The sequence below is a fragment of the Macrobrachium nipponense genome, chromosome 43 (genome assembly GCF_015104395.2).
Source record: "Macrobrachium nipponense isolate FS-2020 chromosome 43, ASM1510439v2, whole genome shotgun sequence".
Taxonomy (NCBI): Eukaryota; Metazoa; Arthropoda; class Malacostraca; order Decapoda; family Palaemonidae; genus Macrobrachium; species Macrobrachium nipponense.
Genome location: NC_061104.1, coordinates 32487894 through 32510283, shown reverse-complemented (window position 1 = coordinate 32510283; position 22390 = coordinate 32487894). Strand labels below are relative to the sequence as shown.

The following is a 22390-nucleotide window of genomic DNA, read 5'->3' as shown; positions in this document are numbered from 1 at the left end:
TTAATTGCTCCCTTCTGGCCAGCCCTAGACTGGGTTACAGAGGTACTGGAGGGGATAGTGGATCTTCCCAGATCGCTCCCACTAAGGAGCGATCTTCTCAGACAGCCCCACTTCGACAGATTTCACAAGAACCTCCCCTCTCTAAGTCTGACTGCCTTCAGACTATCGAAGGACTCGTTAGAGCGAGGGGATTTTCACGCGAGGCTTCGAAAGCTATCGCAAGAGCCAGGAGACCATCCACGTTACGCGTGTACCAGTCGAAGTGGGAGGTGTTTAGAAGATGGAGCAAGGCTCAGAAAGTATCCTCTTCCAGTACCTCTGTAACTGACATCGCTGATTTTCTCCTTTACTTAAGGAGAAAATGTAATTTGGCCGTCTCAACGATCAAAGGCTACAGAAGCATGCTGGCCTCTGTTTTCAGGCATAGAGGCCTGGATGTTTCAGACAACAAGGATCTGCATGATCTTATTAGGTCTTTCGAGACCTCGAAAAGCCAGACCAAGAGGAACCCTAGTTGGAACTTGGATGTGGTCCTTCAATACCTCATGACTGACAAGTTCGTACCTTCTCATAAAGCTTCCTTTAGAGACTTGACGAGGAAGTCGTTGTACCTGTTTGCTCTAGCAACAGCAAAAAGGGTAAGTAAGCTACAAGCATTGGAAGGCAGAGTTGGCTTTAAGAAGAGCTCAGCTATTTGCTCATTCAAGCCACTCTTCTTGGCGAAGAATGAAAACCCTTCCAAGCCGTGGCCAAGAAGCTTTGAAGTGAAAAGGCTTTCTTCTATTACAGGGAAAGAGCTGGAGATGACTTTGTGTCCTGTCAGAGCCCTCAGGTTTTACTTACAAAGGAAGTCTCAACTAGGAGGTACAGAAGAAAGCCTCTGGTGCTCGGTCAAGGATCCGAAAAGACCCATTTCGAACGCACTAACGTTTTTCATTAAAGATTTAATTAAGGAGGCTCATCTCTCCTGTGCTGACGAGCACTTTAAGCTCCTCAGAGTGAAGGCGCATGAAGTGAGGGCCATAGCAACCTCAATGACCTTTCATAAGACGTGGTCTCTCCAGGCTCTTATAGAGTCCACATACTGGAGGTGTAACTCGGTCTTCGCTGCTCATTACTTAAGAGACGTGAGGGTTACATATGAGAAGTGCTTCTCACTCGGAGCTTACGTATCCGCGGATTCAGTGCTGGGAAGAGGAGCTGAGGTTAATCCTTCTTAGTTTAGCTTAATTTTTTCTATTTTAGCTTTTGTGGTGTTTGTTTTTATGGTCGATTGGAAGAGGGTATAGGAAGAACCCCCCTTTCAATTCCTAGCTCTAACATTGTTAGGATGGTCAGGTGGTCGGGATTGACTTTAGTTCTCCTCGTTGTTTGATAATTAAAAACCTAAAGCTCTGTCATGTAAGAGGGCTAGCCCCCATTGATATGATACAGGTCAAGGCTCTGTCATATAAGTGGGTCAGCCCCCATTGACACGATCCATATAAGGCCCTGTCGCGTAAGCGGGCTAGCCCCCATTGACATGATCCAGAAGGGCTATTCAGTTATAGGTCTCTACCTCGCTGAAGCTCTTGAGGCATGCAGACTCATAGACAGTAATCATGAAGTCTTCTGCCCAAACCAGGTAAGAACCAAGGATATATATCCTACAACATATGTTGTTTCCTGTTTTTATTTTGTAGTTAGCTGTCTCTTGCCCTCCACCAAGGGTGCCAATCAGCTAAGTATATATCTGCTGGGTAAGTTGCATGTACAAAAATGATATTGTTAAGATACAATAAAGTTTTGTACATAATTACCTGGCAGATATATACGATTAATGGCCCACCCAGCCTCCCCTCAGGAGACAGGTGGAAGAGAAAATCTGATTAGAAAACGGGAATGGTTCCGTTTCCCGCCACCCAGCGGCGGGAATGGTAGATCACCTGACCTACCTGTCGCGTGTGCCGCGAGTTTTGAATTCTGTCGGGACGACGGAGTCTATAGCTAAGTATATATCTGCCAGGTAAGTATGTACAAAACTTTATTGTATCTTAACAATATCATTTTTAATGCTTTAAAAACTATGTAAACTGCATTTATATTGCATTTTTCATCAAAAAATAACTTCAAATATTGATTATTTTGCATTTTTGGAGTCATATTTCTTCTGCCAGACTAGCGTTGTAAACGCCATAACCCTGGAACATGCGCATTAAACCTGAAAACAATTTCTGATAAATATAATTGAAAAGCGCTGTAACCTCGGAATGTCGTAAGCCGAACCCGTCGTAAGCCGGGAACTGCCTGTACAGTGGGGCCTCCCTTGGTCACGGATCAGCAAGCACGGTATCAGTTAATCATGGGTTTTTCCTTGGACCACTTCTCATTGGTTAAGCCTCGTCCAGGTCTGATAACCAGCAAATGCATTATGATATTAACTGACAATAAAGGTGATAAAACCATTCTCACCTTACATATTATTGGCATATCTTCATAATATATAGCCTATTCATGGAATAATTCCACATCATTGACATCAACTTGTAGTTGAGTGGCCAGCAGGAATGTAAACATTGAGTTACATTGCTTCACAGCGACCTTTGTCATTTGTTAACCTTTTAGAAATGTAAATAGTAGTAGTAGTCTAATTACAGTAGTAATAACATTTAGGAAAACATTAATTTTCAATTCGGACTTCATTATTGTAGTAATAACATTTAGGAAAACATTCATTTTCAAATCGAACTTCATTATTGTTTGGTAGAACGTAATAAACTTTTCTCTGAACACTGCAGTCATACAAATGATAATTGTCATAGATTATCATATTGTTGTTTGCGATAATTTACAAATTTTCAAATACTAATATGAATGTAAATAGCAAATTCTCTCTCTCTCTCTCTCTCTCTCTCTCTCTCTCTCTCTCTCTCTCTCTCTCTCTCTCTCTCTCTCTCTCTCTCTCTTTTATAATACTGATTTATTATTATCATAATAAAAAGAAACTATAATACTGATCTATTATTATCGTAATAAAAGAACAAGATGGTCCCCAATATTTGTAGGTACGCATGTTGCCATATATTTATTCTTTGTGATTTACTAAACTGTGCTTCAATACAACTTTTATAGTTGACACAATGATTATCACATATTATAATAGTAGTATACAAGAGAATATCTTATCACTATCAATGTTTCATTTTTTTATTTTCGAGCTAAACTAGTCAACAGTTATACTCTCGTCCTAAGCTGCTCTCTCAAGCTAGTCAACAGTTCCTCACGTCCCAAGCTGCTCTCTCTCTCTCTCTCTCTCTCTCTCTCTCTCTCTCCTCTCTCTCTCTCTCTCTCTCTCTCTCTCTCTCTCTCTCTCTCTCTTTTAGCAACTTAAATTGTTTTCCAATTAATTCTTTTGTTAATAAATGTCAATCAGCTGATTCTAAACGTAAACAAAAGGCAAAAATAGATTTTTATTGCTGTATTTTTCTGTTTATACATTAATATTATAGTAAATCATGTTTTTTAATCATAAATATGTTCATTCACGAAATGGATATGCTATGTACTTTTAGTTTCGTGCAGCAGCCAAGTCGTGAAAATGAAAGGGAATTGTTAGCAATATACTTTTGTTGGTGATCTGATGAGGGTGAAATTGAAGATAGGAAAGAATTTTATAAAAAGATTTGTGACATTATAGACATATAACTTAAACACACACACAAACAACTTAAACATACACACAAACAACTTAAACACACACACAAACAAAGGAGGCATAAAGTAGGCAAGGGAGCCGTTTTAATGACAACACCCTTCTCTACTACGACTAATAGGAGCAGCTATTGTCAGTTATAAAATGTCAAGTTGCAATAAGTACATGTGTATCTTCAACCTAGTAGGATAGCATGGACCAATCAATAGTGAGTACCCATATGGTAGTTTAAGGTATATTAGGTGTTTAAATTATTATTAAAATAGGCAGTTAGCCTATAAGAGTTTGTATAGGTAGCACATCTTTGGTGTTTTAACTATTTGAAGTAAGCAGTTGGGGTGGGTATAGCCTAAGGTTTTTTGAGGTGTGATAACACGGATATTTGCTTGTCGCGGGTGGTTGTGGCCCCCAACCCCGGTGATTATTGAGGCCCCACTGTATACATACATACATATATATATATATATATATATAGAGATATAGAGAGATAGAGAGATAGAGATATAGAGATATAGATTATAGATTATAGATTATAGGATATAGAATATAGATATAGATATAGATATAGATATAATAATATATAATATATAATATTATATATATAATATATTATATATATATATATATATTATATATAAAACTTTATTGTATTATAATGGAAAGGTTTGTGTAACAGATAGAAATATACATGTGAAATAGTACAGGATACAGGACTGAAGTTCATATACAAATGGTTGGAAAGCTGGTTGTGCAATGCTTACGATACATTATACAAGACAGGACTCTCTCTCTCTCTCTCTCTCTCTCTCTCTCTCTCTCTCTCTTTTAGCAACTTAAATTGTTTTTTTTCCAAATTAATTCTTTTTTAATAAATGTCAATCAGCTGATTCTAAACGTAAACAAAAGGCAAAAATAGATTTTTATTGCTGTATTTTTCTGTTTATACATTAATATTATAGTTGGGTGATGTAATCATTAGTAAATCATGTTTTTTAATCATAAATATGTTCATTCACGAAATGGATATGCTATGTACTTTTAGTTTCGTGCAGCAGCCAAGTCGTGAAAATGAAAGGAATTGTTAGCTAATATACTTTTGTTTGGTGATCTGATGAGGGTGAAATTGAAGATAGGAAAGAATTTATAAAAGATTTGTGACATTATAGACATATAACTTAAACATACACACAAACAACTTAAACACACACAAACAAAGGAGGCATAAAGTAGGCAAGGGAGCCGTTTTTAATGACAACACCCTTCTACTACGACTAATAGGAGCAGCTATTGTCAGTTATAAAATGTCAAGTTGCAATAAGTACCATGTGTAGTCTTCGAACCTAGTAGGATAGCATGGACCAATCAATAGTGAGTACCCATATGGTAGTTTAAGGTATATTAGGTGTTTTAAATTATTATTAAAATAGGCAGTTAGCCTATAAGAGTTTGTATAGGTAGTCACATCTTTGGTGTTTTAACTATTTGAAGTAAGCAGTTGGGGTGGGTATAGCCTAAGGTTTTTTGAGGTGTGATAACACGGATATTTGCTTGTCGCGGGTGGTTGTGGCCCCCAACCCCGGTGATTATTGAGGCCCCACTGTATACATACATACATATATATATATATATATGAATAATTATCACATCGAACCGTGATCCATTTTATATATCAATTCAAGCTACAATGTCCTTTAATATCTAAATTCACTTTACCTCCCAAATGATATATTTTCATATATGTACCGAAGGGGAATTTTTTAATTGATAATAATTTCGTCCCCCCATGGGATCGAACCACCGTCCAAGTGGACGGGGACGAAATCAGGACAGTCAGTGACGCTATCCAATCAGCCAACAGAGACGCTATAAGTTCATATCGATTCTGACCTTACAAATCACCCTCGACCTGGGTGCTTTCGTAATTAGAATCGATATGAAACCCCGTCTACCATGTTGGCCAATTCGAGCGTTTGACAGCACGTAGCCTTTTGTTATGAATAATTATCACATCGAACCGTGATCCATTTATATATCAATTCAAGCTACAATGTCCTTTAATATCTAAATTCACTTTACTCCCAAATGATATATTTTCATATATGAACCGAAGGGGAATTTTTTAATTGATAATAATTTCGTCCCCCCATGGGATCGAACCACCGTCCAAGTGGACGGGGACGAAATCAGGACAGTCAGTGACGCTATCCAATCAGCCAACAGAGACGCTATAAGTTCATATCGATTCTAATTACGAAAGCACCCAGGTCGAGGGTGATTTGTAAGGTCAGAATCGATATGAACTTATAGCGTCTCTGTGGCTGACTTGGATAGCGTCACTGACTGTCCTGATTTCGTCCCCGTCCACTTGGACGGTGGTTCGATCCCATGGGGGGACGAAATTATTATCAATTAAAAAATTCCCCTTCGGTACATATGAAAATATATCATTTGGGAGGTAAAGTGAATTTAGATATTAAAAGGACATTGTAGCTTGAATGATATATAAAAGGATCACGGTTCGATTGTGATAATTATTCATAACAAAAGGCTACGTGCTGTCAAACGCTCGAATTGGCCAACATGGTAGACGGGGTTTCATATCGATTCTAATTACGAAAGCACCCAGGTCGAGGGTGATTTGTAAGGTCAGAATCGATATGAACTTATAGCGTCTCTGTTGGCTGATTGGATAGCGTCACTGACTGTCCTGATTTCGTCCCCGTCCACTTGGACGGTGGTTCGATCCCATGGGGGACGAAATTATTATCAATTAAAAAATTCCCCTTCGGTACATATATGAAAATATATCATTTGGGAGGTAAAGTGAATTTAGATATTAAAGGACATTGTAGCTTGAATTGATATATATAATATATATATATATAGAGATATAGAGAGAGAGAGAGATAGAGATATAGAGATATAGATATATATGATATATATATATATATATATATATATATATATATATATATATATATATATATATATATATATATATATATATATATATATATATATATAAACTTTATTGTATTATAATTGGAAAGGTTGTGTACAGATAGAAATATACATGTGAAATAGTACAGGATACAGGACTGAAGTTCATATACAAATGGTTGGAAAGCTGGTTGTGCAGTGCTTACAATAATACATTATACAAGACAGGACTGCAGTTCACATACAAATGGTTGGAAAGCTGGTTGTGCAGCGCGTGCGATAATACATTATACAAGACGGTAACAATAACGAAAATATACCTATATACAACAGTTGAATGAGAGATGTTGTCTCTGTTTCGTCTGCTTGTTTGGTTCGTGGGTTGTTGTCGTAGGATGATGGCTGGTGTGATGGTGTGAGTGGGCTCCACTTGTGAATCCTACAGGACTCTTCCCCCTTGGAGAGGCCTACAGTAGTAGGTTGGTGTTTGGTATGTACACAGGTTTCAGACGATCAATGGAAACCAGTGTTGTTCTGCTTCTGCCATTCACTGTAATCTGTTTGGTCGTCTTCGCTGGCATTATTCGATCCGTCACTTTTTGGGTGTTGAATGGTGATGTCAGGCTTGTTTGGTCTTGAAAGGCATCTGCTGGCAATGTTAATGGTTGTGATTTTGGATGTTTGACACAGGATGCATTCTCTCATCCAGTTTTTCATGTCCTTTCTCATTCCCCACCAGTTCTACTGATCTACTGTGATTTGGGCAGTTGACCAGCCCGATGGGTGGGACAGGTTGTGGGCAAGCATGAAGGCTCTTCTTCTTAGGCCCTTCTGGCAAGTGGGGTGAGGGCATTCAGTACTCATTTCGCAGGTGCGATGGTCGTTTCTCCAATGTTGAGTAAGGGCTTTCACTATTTTGGGATAGGCAATCCTGAGCTGGATGGTGTTGACACAGTTTCTTGATAATGCGTCTGCCATGGTGTTTGCTGAACCTTTCAGGTATTTGATGCTGTAGAATTGGTGCTGTTGTTGGCACGCTGACATGTCTGATGACTTCGTGAAGGTGTGAGCACCAGTGGTGGGTGGTCCTTGTGCACCATTAACTGTTGTCTGTCAAGCTTCTGGTGGAAGTGGCGGTCTGGTTTGTAGACTGTTAGGAAATCCCTGTCGAACGAGAAGTATTTAGGTTCTGCTGCCGTTAACTTCTTGCTGAAGAAGCCAGTGGGCGATGACCATCATCAGTGTCCTGCTTAAGTATGGTGCCCTTTGCCGTGTTACTTGTGTCAGTTGTCAGTGTGAGGGACCTATGGGGTAGAGGAAAGATTAGTTTGGTTGCTGAGCTTATTGCTTGTTATGCTAAAAGAAATGCTTTATCTCTATTTTTTGTCCATATGTTTTTATGCTTTCCTTTTAGGCATTTGTGTATGGGACTCCCTATTTTAGCACTGTTAGGTATGAACCTATAATAATAATTAAGCATAAAAATACTTGCACTGATTTCACTGTTGTTGGTTTTGGGAAGTTGGTGATTGCTTTCACATTTTCTGGTAGGGGTTTAATGCCTTCTGGGTTCACTTGGTGTCCCAGAAATTCTACTGTTTTTCTTTGCCCAATCACAGTTCTCCCTTATAATGAGTCCGTTTCCTTTTAGTATTTATAGCACCGTCTTGATATCTTTGAGGTGTTGTTTGAAGTTGGGGCTGAATATTAGAATGTCGTTGATGTAGACCACTCAGAATGGAAGTTTGCCAAGCAGTTCATCCGTCAGTCTCTGGAATGTTGCCCGTGTTGGGGAGACCAAAGCAGCTATAGTTGAATGAATGTGTTGGTGCTGAAAGGGGTGATGATTGCTGTCTTCTCGATATCTTCCTTTGCTGCTGGGACCTAGAAGTATCTCTTCAGCAGGTCTATTTTTGTGAAGATCTGTGCTCCGTTCATTTGTTTGTACCATGTGAAGGGGTGCCCAGGGACTGGGGGCTTATTGGCATATTCCTACTTCTTTGTTTTTGAACACTTGCTTGGCGTAGGGGAACTTCTTTGGGCCAAAGGTCTAAAATGTGAGGGGATTGGAGGTCCTTCAGTTTCTATATGGTGTTGGATGCTTCTTTTGCTGGTTTGGTCATCGTGCTGCAGGTTGTCCTTGAATACTTCTTCATATTCTTGTAGGAGTTGCTGTATTTCTGGCGATGGGGTGGCTAGTGCGATTGGGCATATGTTGGTGTTTGTGTTGCCTTGTTGATGGTGTGATGGTGGTACGTCTGTTTGGCTGTTGAGGAGATGAAGTCAACATTGTTCTCGGGATCAGCTGAATTGTTGCTATGTCCACTAGCAGGTTGTGTGCTGTTAAAAAATCCGCCCCCAACAATTCTATCCTCACGTCTGCCATGATGAAGGTCCAGTTGTAGTCTCTCGTTGAAAGATGCATTCATCTCCTGCCTTCTGCACATTGTGAGTGGTGCTCCGCTGGCGGTGGATACATGTAGGTTGGTGGGGGGAGCAGGGTTGAGTCGTTTACAGTGGACCCCTTATTTGCGTTATTGAGATTGTGGATGCACCTGTTTGTGGGTTTCTCTATGGACAATATCTACTAATGATTTGCAGAAAATTCACCTATTTGCAGTATTTTTCACAGAAATATTCACTAATTACTGTATTTTTATATCAATTTAGTTACTATATGCACTTTTTGTGATAAAACTATTAAAGTATTCAGGCATAAACATTTTTAGAGGGGTTTCCTTGTGTTCGAGCAAACACAATACAGGCAGTCCCCATTTATCAGCGGACTTTATCAGGTATCTGGTTTTATGGCGCTAGGCATTTATAGAGGGGGTTTTAAGTACTATTTGCTGGGTTTAGCTAGTTTTTTTTTTTTGGGGGGGGGGTGGCATTTATAAGGGGGTTTTAAGTATTTGCAGGTTTAGCTAGTTGGGGGGGTTCTGGTATGCAGCCCCTGCATCCTCTTGAATACCTCTGCTTTACTCTCAGAAGAAGGGAGAGCTCTTTAGTCTAGGGCTTATAAGTGCCTCCCCCACATAATCCTATGAGGAGTTGATGATGGTTTCAGATGGACAGATTACTTTCTTGGTGTGTTTGGGAATAAGTTTGTCTCAGTAAGATTGATTTTATTGCCATATCATGTATTCCTATGGCACTGGCATACCAGCTCTTTATCAAGGACAAGTAAAAGGGACGTTGGTCCTGAGACACATGTAGTGTTGAGTTTAGTGGAGATAAACTATGAGAAGTTCAACCTCTTTCCTGAGCAGAGGGAGCACATGGGTGTGCTGGCATATGGCAGCAGTGAGAATCTTACAATGCTTGCATTAAAATAGTCGGGGAGGCTACTGCAAGTGCAAGTACCTGTTGTTTCTGGGATAATTCACGAGGCAATGTCACCATTATTTAGGCCTCCTGTTGTCCTTTTAGAAGCAGGTGGTTGGGGTTGAGGGGGAGCAGCTTTGCCCACTCTCCAGGCTTAAAGTCTCAAGAAGTTATGTCTTTAGGGAAATTGAGGCTGTGGTGGGATGACAGGAAAACCACATGTGGTAGTATCACTAGGCACTTTCCCCCAGGGATGCTTTTGTTGCCGGATGCATCCAGTAAGTGGTGGGCACAGACTTTGGCTCTGCTCACAGTGGCGATTTTGATTTCAGGGCTGATGGTTGGATGCTTATCATGTATTCCTATGGCACTGACATACCAGCTCTTTACCAGGGACAAGTAAAAGGGACGTTGGTCCTCTGACACACGTAGTGTTGAAGTTGTTCGCTGTCTTAAGGCTCCAGGCTTACACTAGTCTGCTGTGCGACACAATTGAGACCTTCACAATACGAAGGGTCTATCGCAATTTTTTTGAAAATCCAAATAATGACAGAAATCACGTTTGAAAATTTGCAACTTTCATTTTTTAAGATATTTCCATGATTGTTGTTGCATTATGAAGAAATATTATTATTAACAGTCCTCTCCTTCACCACATTATTAACACAAATGTTGTCTGTCACAACAATGGTAATAAAACTTTCCTTATCCATTGAATCATCATCTTTTTCTTCCACTAAAATACTGCCCATAGGTACACCACTTTCCTCCAACAAAGATCCTTCCTTACCTTTTCTGTCATTATTCCTAAGCCTGTACTAGATATCCTCATTGAAAATGAGGATCCCTATCATGTATTCCTATGGCACTGGCATACTAGGCTGCTGTGCAACACAATTGAGGCCTTCACAATACAAAGGGTTTATCACATTTTTTTTAATCCAAATAATGACTGAAATCATGTTTGGAAATTTGCAACTTTCATTTTTTTAGATATTTTCATGATTTTTGTTGCATTATGAAGCAAAATCTATCTATGGTGTTATGTATTTTGTCATGGACAAAATGAAACAAAATATTGCTATGATAATTTGAGTTCAGTGAAGTTACTTCTTTTTCAATAGTGACATTTACCCAGATTTTTAAGTTATTTTTCAAAGTTAAAAAAATTTAGTGATTCTGAAAGAAGACTAGTACTTCATGATACCTTTGAAATTAAAATTGAACATATATTTTGAAGTCGCAAACAGCGATTGTTATTGTTTATATTTTTATTTATTTATTTTTTTTTTTTCATTTTATCTTTTTTCCTTATAGTATTTCTTGAACCAGTAAAGATTTCTCAAAAATCTTTTTTGCATGTTGTTTGATAATTTTTAGCTTTCCAAAAGTATGGTTGTGATCAATGTTTCTTTAAAACTAATGGTACTGTGGATATTTTTTTTACACGTATGGTAATGGAGTGTGCTTAAGTGTGTAAATGTATCCTTTAGCATGTTAATTTCATAGTATAATGTTTTTTATTGTGTTTATTTTCAATCCTTATTGTAATAAATAATGGAAAATATAGAAATATTGTTATTAACAGTCCTCTCCTTCACACATAACACTAGTGCTGTCTGTCACAACAGTCCTAACAAAAACTTTCCTCTTCCATTGAATCATCAGTTTTTTCTTCCGCTGAAATACTGCCCATAGGTACACCACTTTCCTCCAACAAAGATACTTCCTTACCTTTTCTGTCATTATTCTTAGGCCTGTACTAGATATCCTCATTAAAAATCACAGCACTATAGTCATCAACATTCTCTTCATCAGTCATATTAATTAAGTCAGAATCAGGATCACCATCATTCCATAGGGTGCTACAAATATATTTCTGTGATAGCGATCCTTTCTTTGGTGAGGGCAAACCAATGTCATCACTGTCAGAGCTGTTATCATGTTTATCTTGCATATTAAACTTACATTTTTCTTTGATCCCCTTACCTTTCCGTGAGGAACCATAAAATTTCCTTAGATTTTTCAAAGGAGTATTGTAATAATAACATTAACACCAAGTTCAATTATTGGCATGGCATCATGAGCTACTTCCCTGGACGCTGATTAGCCGAGCTGTCCAGCTGGTTGCAATAGACCCTTCATATTGTTCATTTTGCGAGTGACAAAAGTTATACAAAGGCACGTTCTTGGCTGCTCACAAGGCAAGATGTGCATGTTACTAGAATCGATTTTCGAGCATGTAAGCATTCAAATGTCAATTTTGAGCTTGCTTAGGCTTAAGCATGAATAAATTCTGGAGCTTTTGGCATGTTTTCAAAATATGATCCTCTGGACCGATACACCTTTCATATTGTGAAAGCTTCAGTTGGTAGCTTTGAGGTTTCTTTTTTCTTTATGTTTGCAGTAGTGAAAGTATGGAGGAAGACTTTCTTTTCTGGAGTACAACCTTGAACCATACCTATTATTCACCTTTCTGCTTTTCAGTTGGTAGTCAACAAGAAGTTGCTTTTTTTTTTTTTTTTTTCATATGAAATCTGGTGATTTCCATGTGTCCAGAATAATATCTGCACCTGTTAGCTCTGTTGTCCAAGGGCCTCAAGAGATATTTCCTCCTTGGTTTACTGTCAGATTCAGTCACTTTTAGTTTGATAACTCTGGTGTTAAGTGTTTTGGCACTTCATGTCTGGAGGTTACTGAAAATCTCCCCTGACAAGAGGGTTCTCTCTTCAGATTACATAGGAGTTTTGCAATACCTGGCAAAGATTGTCTGCAATTACTATTGGTATTGGAGACAAGGTTTCTCCGTGGTTTAAGCCACTTGTCAGCAGGTAGTGGGTTTTTTTTGCCTATATTCACCATGAGAAGCTTCTTTTTGCCCCAACTTTTTAAGGAATGGATTAGTCTTAAGTCAGGGTTTGATTCTAGTAGTAGATCTATCCTTTTAAAGAGTTCTTTCATACTCCTCAGGAGCTGTTGGCATAGTCTAATCGAGATTCAGACCTGAAAGGATCATAACTCCTGCCTTGAGGAGTCTTGACTTGTAGTTTGTACAGGTCTTTTATGAAGGTTGTTGGTCTAGATCTGAACCTAAACGCATTGTCATTAGCCCTGACATTGGCATAGGTATAGCAAGTCATCTGGGAGTCTTGTATGTTGGCAATGGGGAGGATGGATATTTGTGTTCAGAATTGTCATAAATTGAATTGAGAACCACACCTGTGAGTCGTGAAGGGAATGGTTCATTTCATTCACTTTCCTTCTGGACTTAGATGCAAGTTCTCCTGTCTTGGGAAGGGGAGAAGACGTAATAAAAAAACTAATTGATCCTATTTGCCTGTTTTATTGTTTTCAGTATTTCTGTATTGGTTCGTGCAACTTGTCTGAGTGATTACATACAAACCCATTACTCATTGGTCATAAAGGCTAATCAACTTCCATATCCCTTATGTAAAGTAAGCTAGAGGTGTGAGGTCACTACCTCTGTTCCTGTTGGACCAGATTTCCTCCCACCATTGGGTAAACCTCTGTGTGAAGAACAAAGGTTGTATTTGTGTAGGAACAAATACTACCACATTTTTAAAAGTACCATATATTAAAATTAACGTGTATAAGACAACCTTTAGATAAGACAAGGCCCAAAATCATGGCAAATTTTCATGAATTTATCTCATATCTGTAGTATAGGACAACTAAATTACAAAACCTAAATGTTTTTTGTTGAAAAGTGATTACTATTTGCAAATATCAAACAGTATAACTATATTATCATATTACTGTATTACAAAATATAAACCTCGTAACATCGTAATGTACATCATTTGCATTTGATATTGTTTACTTTCTCAAAATCTCGTTTGATTTGAGTATTATTGATATCTTCATTGCCATTACAGGCAGTCCCTGGGTTACGACGGGGGTTCCGTTCTTGAGACGCGTTGTAACCCGAAAATCCTAAGAAATCCTTACTTTTAATGCTTTGGGTGCATTGAAAACTATGTAAACTGCATTCTTATTGCATTTTTCATAAAAAAAACCTTCAAATATTGATTATTTTGCATTTTTGGTGTCATATTTCTTCTGCCAGATCAGTGTTGTAGGCGTCGTAACCCTTGAAAATGCATCGTAACCCTGGAAATAATTTCTAATGAATATAATTCAAAAGCGCCTTAACCTCGGAACGTCGTGAGCCGAACCCGTCATAACCCGGGGACTGCCTGTATTTGTTAGAAGAAATATAATTCGGGGTTACCTTTCATCATTAATTAACAAAGTTTGGTTGAAAACGTGCACATATTGCTTAACGTCATTGTATAAGCATTAAGTAGGTGTGATTTATCCAGTTCCGAACATTACTGCCGCCTCTATAACCTGCAGCTTTAATTCACTAGTATTCTTTCTTGAAATCTCCAATGCATGAGAGATGAACAAAAATGTATTTTATTTTTACTTATGGAAGCCACATTGAGAATCAGCAGGGTTAAAGAATTTTAACGGAGCTCTTAATTAATGCTCGATAGATACTTTAAATGACGTCAGCAATCGGCTGTTTCTCAATTAATATTACAATTGGAGAGAGAGAGAGAGAGAGAGAGAGAGAGAGAGAGAGAGAGAGAGAGAGAGAGAGAGAGAGAGAGAGAGAGAGAAGCATCATTTGCATTCTAGGTTTGTTTACAGTCTCAGCTGATCGCGTTTTACCGATATCATCAGTCTTTCGTTGCTGAACGGAACTTAATGCAGAGATACATACATTCCTTTCGTAAGTGATCAAAGTTGGGTTTAACAAAGCCGAGTCTTTATGATTTTAATACAGAAGGTTGCGGTAAAGGGAAACCATTGTTTTGTTTACGTTTCGTCCCCATTCTCAAACAACCAGTAATAATAATACAATATCATACACACAATTATTGTTCATAAAACTGAATTGTTTGAAACAGTTACAAACAGCTTTATGTGCTGCTTCACTTGATGTTCGATGTGTTTTGTTATATAAGCATGAAGGAACGTAAAAATAGAAAGTGTCATAAAATCATTTAAAAAATGATGATTTGTATATCAACAACGAAGCTAAAGTCAACTTGCCAGAACGAGACTGGAATCCCTGTGATGGTGGCACATGTGACCAATCTTGTGATATTTATGAGAAACTTTTAATGGAAAATGAGTATTATGTTATCCTAAATTTTATTACTACTTTAATTATGCTACCATTGAAATTTCTAAAAGGTTACCGAAAGATGAAGGTTGCTGTGAGCCAACCTTAAGTCAAGTTTTACATTTTCTCAGCTGGGATTGCATAGGGCTAGATAAAAGTCTGTTTCATTGATTTCGAATTATTCCTCAAATAGGCTATCTGTTATGAAGATATGCCAATAATATATAGGGTAATAATGGTTTTATTAAGTTTATTATAATTTTATTTCATAAAGTGAATCTTCGTGTATATTGGTGGTTAGGCTATAGCACCGAGGCCAAGGCTAGCTTACAATACACCTCTTGGAATTCAAGGTTTGATCTTTAGTATTGCAGTATAAGACGACCCCTAATTAAGACGACCCCCAATTTTTAGGGGTGAATTTTAGGCATTAAAGGTCGTCTTATACGTAGAAATGTATGGTAATTTGTATTTTTCCTGACATGCAAACTTGTAGTTCTTGACTTAAATGGTCCACCTCAGCCACCCCTCACATCTGGCACTTGAAAGCGAAAGAGGAGTGTAGACCAATAGGTGGGTGGGGCTTCCTACTTGTTGATAATTAACTACCTTGTCAGAAAAATGTAAACTGCTGCTCCAGCATACATTCACAGTCTAAATCCTATGAAAAGAACTTAAGGTTTGTATGCTATGAAAAGTACAAATAACTTTTAAAATTTGCTGTTTCCATTTTATGAAGGCAAGAATGAGGCAGCTGGGAAGTTTGGTGAGTCTGATAGCAAGGTGTCCAAGTAAGGTATGACCTCACAAAGATTAATTGCAGTATATCACCATATACACCTGTAAACATTTAATTTTGTTTCATTTGCTGATGAAGGCACATACAAACCTGTGAAGGCACGAGTATACTAGGGGCTATATGCTCATTCAAAGTGGTTTTGTGTTCATACAGTATGATAGCTTGACATCTTTTGTTGAACTTATGTGTGCCATAGCATGGCGCAAATTACTTCTTTTATTGGCCAGTAAAGTATGTCTTCTTTACACAGGCAAAACTAGAAATTTATATACATTATGTTATTTAGTAATTGTTTTTACATAAACTAATGGAGCAGACTCTAGTTGCAATTTTTATGTATGTACACATGCACCTTTGCACATTTTTGTGAGTGGCATTCGTGTTTTCTGTTTGTCTGAAATGAAGGGTTAAGATTTGATTTTTAGGTTCTGTTATTGTGTGAATAAGAAGGAAATTTCGGTCAGTTTTTAAAATCAGTAACTGTTTTACAAATTTTAGATGTTTGTTACAGTATACTTGAAATTTCACTGGCACAGACAGATGAACATCCATGGCTTGTTTAATAATTGGCCTTTTCTTTGTGGTTAAATGGTTGGTGTCTGTCTTATGGTGATTGATTTTAGTGTAGAGACCTAGCTGGTTGTCTGGCACTTGTTAGTTGGATTCCGCAAGGGTTATGTTGATGGGATTTCATTGACTGTCTGTTTCTGAATCATTGGTACTTAAAATATTTTGCTACATCGTTTTGATGATATGATTCCATTGCTGCCTGGTTTTTTGTCTTCAAATTTTTGCTTTCTTTCTCAAAGATTAAATCAGTATGACTAGGTGGTTTGGTTAGACTGCTTTACTTTGGTGATTCATAGTCATTGGGAGGCCCCATTACCAGAATGGCTTTAGTTTCCTCCGTATTCAGGTCTAATATAGAACACTGTTAATTTTTATATATAATATATTTGTTGTCTGTGTTCAAATGTAGGCGAGTACAATTTTAAAATACTAACACATATATCATTGGCAAAGGTCAGAGCACAAAAATTTTAACATTGAAAAAAAAAAATATACTTAGTAATAAGAAAATAATAGGATTTAGAACTCGGTAACTTTCACTGTTATATCTCAATGGCCCCTGTGGGCCTTTATGCTCTGAATGTAAAGTAGTGATATCGATGAATCATTTATTTACTGTGTGAATATGCAAAGTATAATCGTCAGCAATTATCAAGTTTTGGAAGCAAATCCAATTTAAATTTTGTCAGAAAGCTTCAGCATTTGCAAATGCAGTTACGTAATCCAAGTTTTTAAAATTGTAACTTAATCAACAAAATATAAAAAAATCAGTTAATACAAGTAAAAATAAATCATTTTGGCCATCCCTTTGAGAGCTGACAATCATCTCAGTTGTCTGATGAAATAATAATAATAATAATAATAATAATAATAATAATAATAATACATATGTACTAATAATAATAACGAACTGACAGTATTGTAATGGGTGATTAAAAAGGAACAATTTGTAATGCCTAGAACAGTATTCCAAATTGCATTTGGAACTTGTAAATTTATAATCAACCTGTGAACACAGGCCACTTAGCAATTTCTCTGTACAACTTATGTATGTTTTTATTTGAAAGTTATTATGCAATATGTTTTAAGTCTGTTTGTGGTAATTATAAAATTATAACTGGAAAAGTTCTTTAGTTCTTATATAATGCTTGGTTCACATTTTACATATACCCTTCATAAGGAAACCTCAAGTGTACATTGCATTCAGGACCAGTTTTGTTTAGTTGGATAAAGTTTCTTAATATAAAATCTATGCATGTAAACCGTAAAAGATGTTTTCAGTAAACCAATTAGACTTGAAATAATCAGTGTAAATATTTCACCACTTTATGAAATACTAAATGGATAAAAAATTGAATGCTGGATGCACAAGTGTGGTAATGGTATTCGTTTTGTATTTCTCATAACACTGTTAATATATTAAAGCTGTAAATTATTTTTGGCAAGTAGGCAACCACTTGTTTTATGATGATTCAAAAAATATTGATAAAGGGAGCAGACATAGGGGTTAAACCCAAGGAAGCAGACAGGGGTTATACCCATGGATAGACCTGCAAACTGTCTCAAGTACCTATTATTCTCTGTGGGGATTTTCATTCCTTTTGGTCTACCTGCATTCATATCTTTTTTCCATTTTATGTTCCACCTTCTCCTAACAATTGTTCTATGGTGTAACTGCAATGTTTTCCTCCTCTTCCAGCTTTAAAACCTTTTTGCTTTCAATTTTCCTTTCAGTGCTAAATGGCCTCAGGTCCCAGTGTTTACTTAATTTTAAATTCCAATTCCAATTACCTGTTATTGAAAAGAAAGAAATTATCTTCAATTACTAAATACATTAGGTGCTCAAACTCTTTGGTAGATGTGAAAATAATTTGTCATTTCTGTAAACAAATCAGTAATTATTGTAATATAATTTTACATCTTATGCATTAAAAAGCTTAGAATTTCTTAGCCTATATTCATTTACAGACTTTGTTTATATGAGGAATGATGAATGTAGATACATAATTTGGCTTATTTTTAAGATAAAATATGTCAAATTGGAATTTTTTTTCATGAATCTTCTAGTAAACCATACTTTGCACCTGTTGAGATACCAGAATTGGAATTTTTGTTTATGAATCTTCTAGTAAACCATACTTTGCACCTGGTGAGATACCAGATGTTTAAAGTTTTTTTTTATTCATCTTGTATAATAGTTATGTAAAACACTGATGTGAATTTATTATTGAAAATTGAGAATACCTTGATTTTTTTGTCTGTTCATTAAAAGTGTGATTATGTTTGCATATGTTATTTAAAGTGTTTTTGTATTTTAGCTGTCAATGGTACTACGAGGAATCCATTCTGTGCTGGTGGAGGAATATGGGCTGCCTACATGGGGATCATATTTAGTCTTTGCATTAGCCACAGTTGTTGTGGGTGCTCTTCTAGGCCTGGTAAGATTTCATTTGATTTGTAAAAGTGTTAAACTGGAAGTCCTGGTAGTGTTAAGAGTGATTTTTATATTTTCCATACTTTTTTTTGCCAAATTGATTCTCATATAAGTAACTTACCAAGTAATTACATAGCTATACTTTTCCACTAGCACAGCAGCTTAAATTTGAAATTCATGGCAGTGCTGCTATTGTTTTTGTGTACATAGGTGATTACCCCCTCACTGGGAACAATAGGAACAACAAAACAGAGGAGCTCACTTCTTTTCTGCCAGCTTTCAGTATAACATCAGATAGATGCAGTACATGGTTTGAATTCAAAATTTTTCTGGAATATCCCTTCAGGATTTGGTGATGCATTCACTTCTCTGGTGGGCTATCTTTGTTTAAGCAGTATATTACGATTTGCGACAATTACCGGTGTTGGACTCTAGTTCCTTCAGCATTAGATATTGTGGGGAGGGATGTAAAACCCTCTTGACCAAAGCAACTTATGACCCCCATATGATTTGCTCTATCTGTAGAGGACAAGTGTGTTCAAAGGACCTGATGTGTGAAATATGTAAATGTTGGGATGAAAGGCTGTGGAAGATGCTAAAAAATGGTTTAGAAAAGCTAGATAGAGATAGGAAAAGGAAGGAAGCCTCTAGAGTCGAGATTAGGCCTCATAGCCTAGAACAGGCTCCTAAACTAAGAGTAGATGATCGAGCCATTCCTTCTTCCCTTGCTGTAGCCTTGTCCCCCATCTTTAGTCCTCCTGATATCGTTAATATTGTACCATCTACTCCTGTGCCTAGTTCCCATGCTTCCAAACCTAATGATTAGCCAGCCTTGAGTGTTATGTTTGAACGTAGATTTGGCCTTGTAGTCAACAATCTGACCGAATTAAGGGCGTCCCTAAAAGTCCTGATGGACAAAGTGAATAGTTTTGTGCCAGTGCCAGTGGAGGGGAGGCTGTCTGTCTCATCAACTTTTCCAGACAAAGCTCCTTGTCACACCCCTGAACCTGGGAGAAGATACCGGAGGTCAAGGGGTTTGCCCAGAGGCAAGTCTCTCCCTCAGTAGAACCTGTCACTACTGGTTTGCTTAGTGGAAGACAGACTGCCAGTGGAAGGGTGAGTCTGTAAGTGTCTTCAGACTCGGAGTGTAGCCCCAACAAGAGGCATTCTAGGTGTCTTATTGGCATGTCCCATCCCCTGAATAGACATAGCAGCAACGAGCCATCCCTTGATCTGCTAAACAGACTAGAGATTTCTCTCTTAGTCCCCAACCAGGTTGCAGTACCTGGCACAGCCCAGATTACTTTTCACCAGTGTGCCAGTATTTGGTGCGTAACGAACAAGAAACTCTCCTCTTCGTCATCTAGGTGCTAAGTGTATTCACCTGAGCGACATATGTCAGTCACAGTCTCTGAGCACCTGGTGCCAACTCCCCAGTGCCCACTAACTTCATGTGCATGCTCGGCAGCAGCTGCCAAGCTCTGCCAGCCGAGCGACCATCCAGCTCTAGTGCGCATGCACCCACAGTGGAAGGACCCATCTTTTGCTCATGTTAACAGTAGGTGGCAGACAGGTTAGGGTACTTAAAGCTGCTAGACTTAGGCTTTCCAATGTCTTATCCATGTCGCCAATCTCTTCTTTTGAGGAGGAAGAGGTAGTTAAAGAATCATTATTCTACTGGAGAAACCTCATCCCTTGGAGGTGCTGCCTCTCCCAATGGGATATCTTGGGCCTGACTGACTCGGCATGCCGTTCTGCCTTCTCGTCTGCTGAAGTTGTTTGCTCCCATGGAATTGATTGGACGATTGGTGCTTTTGCCAGGATCTTGCCAGGAAGATCGAGGACTGTGATGATTTGGCAATGGACCATTCTGACGACTGGCTGGGCATACTTTCGTGATGCCGATAAAGCCATAAGAGATGGCTCCATGGAGCTTATAGCCCTTTTCTCCCATGGAGTGATAAAGAAAAGGGAATTGTTGTGCTCTTTCACCACTAAAAGGAGTGATGTCAGTACAAACGTCTGCCTTACTAGAGTGAACCCCTCATGTTTGCTGGAGATGCAGACCAGGACCCTTTCCCCATGCAAATAGCTCAAATCACAAATACTTAAAACCCCTCTAAAATGTGTATTTTGATAGTTCAAACAAAAAAAAAACAAAAATGCTTAGACTTGAGTATTTTAATAGTTTTATCACAAAAAGTGCATTTAGTCATGAAAATATGAAAGTTCTAGTTAGTAAATATCTCAGTGAAAAATACAACAAATAGGTGAAATTTCCGCGAATAATGCCTATAAGTGTTCCATAAAGAACCCCGCGAATAAGGGGGTTTTTACTCTATACTAAACATTTGAAAAGCATTACCTTTTTCCTCAGTCAGCTGTTGGGGGGATTTAGCCACTGACTTGCAGGAGAAATCTTCTTAGGACCTAGTGGTTCAATTGTCCAAGATAAAAAAAAAACCCTTGTTCTTTGCTTTGAGATCTCTCTCTGCTACAACAGCAGCCCTTTTGCATAGACAAATCCTTTTGTTAGTGATCCTTAAACTCCACAATCTGCAACAGTCTATAAAAGTTTTGGGGCAGACCAACTGTGGACCTGTTTGCTACATCAAAGAACCACTGTCTTCCTATTTTGTTTGCCGGTTCCAGATCCTCAAGCATGGGTTACCGATGCAGTGCTCATAAATTGGTAGAATTTAGACCTCTACGCCTTTCCTCCTTTCAACGTGGCAAGGGAGGTTCTCAACAAATTTTGGTTCCATCACAATGTGATGATGACCCTGATAGCTCTGTTTTGGCCACTCAAGGAATGGTTCCCGGATCTCTGAAACTTCTAGTGGGCTTTCCCAGACTGCCTCCTCAAAATCCTTATTTACTCAAAGAGCCCCACCTTTGGAAATGCCATCAAGGACTATCTGCCCTAGCTCTGACTGGTTTCAGACTGTTGGGAGACTTGTTAGATTGAAGGGATTTTCAGGCAAGCTGTGGAAGCTATTGGTAGATGTTGACATCAGTCTTCTAGCCAAGTCTACCAATCCAAGTGGGCTGTCTTCCGTCGATGGTGTAGTAATCGTAACATCTCTTCTGCTAAAACCTCTTTAGCTTAGATAGCAGACTTCCTCCTATTCCTGAGGACTGCCAAGGGGCTCTCTTCAACCACCATCAATGGGTGTAGGCTATAGAGCAAACATAGGGGCCTAGATTTGGCTTCTAACTAAGATATTAGTGCCCTCATACAGTCCTTTGAGACTTCCAAATAAACAAGAGCTGACTCCATGTCTTGGAACTTGAACATAGTTCTAAAGTGGTTAACGGGCCCAGCTTTTGAGCCTCCAGTTCCACGTCCCTTAAGAACTTGATTAGGAAAACTCTTCTTCGTGGCATTGGCCACTACCAAACGAGTGAGTGAACTAAGGCCAAACATGCAAATTGGTTTCACACAAGGAGACGCAGTCTGTACCTTTACACTAGGTT

The 22390-nt window shown here is 38.1% G+C and overlaps 1 protein-coding gene across 1 annotated transcript in view; it reads left to right on the top strand.

Annotated features, from left to right (window-relative positions):
- LOC135213632 (thioredoxin-related transmembrane protein 1-like) overlaps nt 1-22390 on the top strand; it is a 108568-nt gene that overhangs the window by 74536 nt on the left and 11642 nt on the right. Inside the window, exon 4 of the mRNA XM_064247662.1 lies at nt 18798-18917. Coding sequence (XP_064103732.1) covers nt 18798-18917 — 120 coding nt within the window. The remainder of the gene's footprint in view (nt 1-18797; nt 18918-22390) is intronic.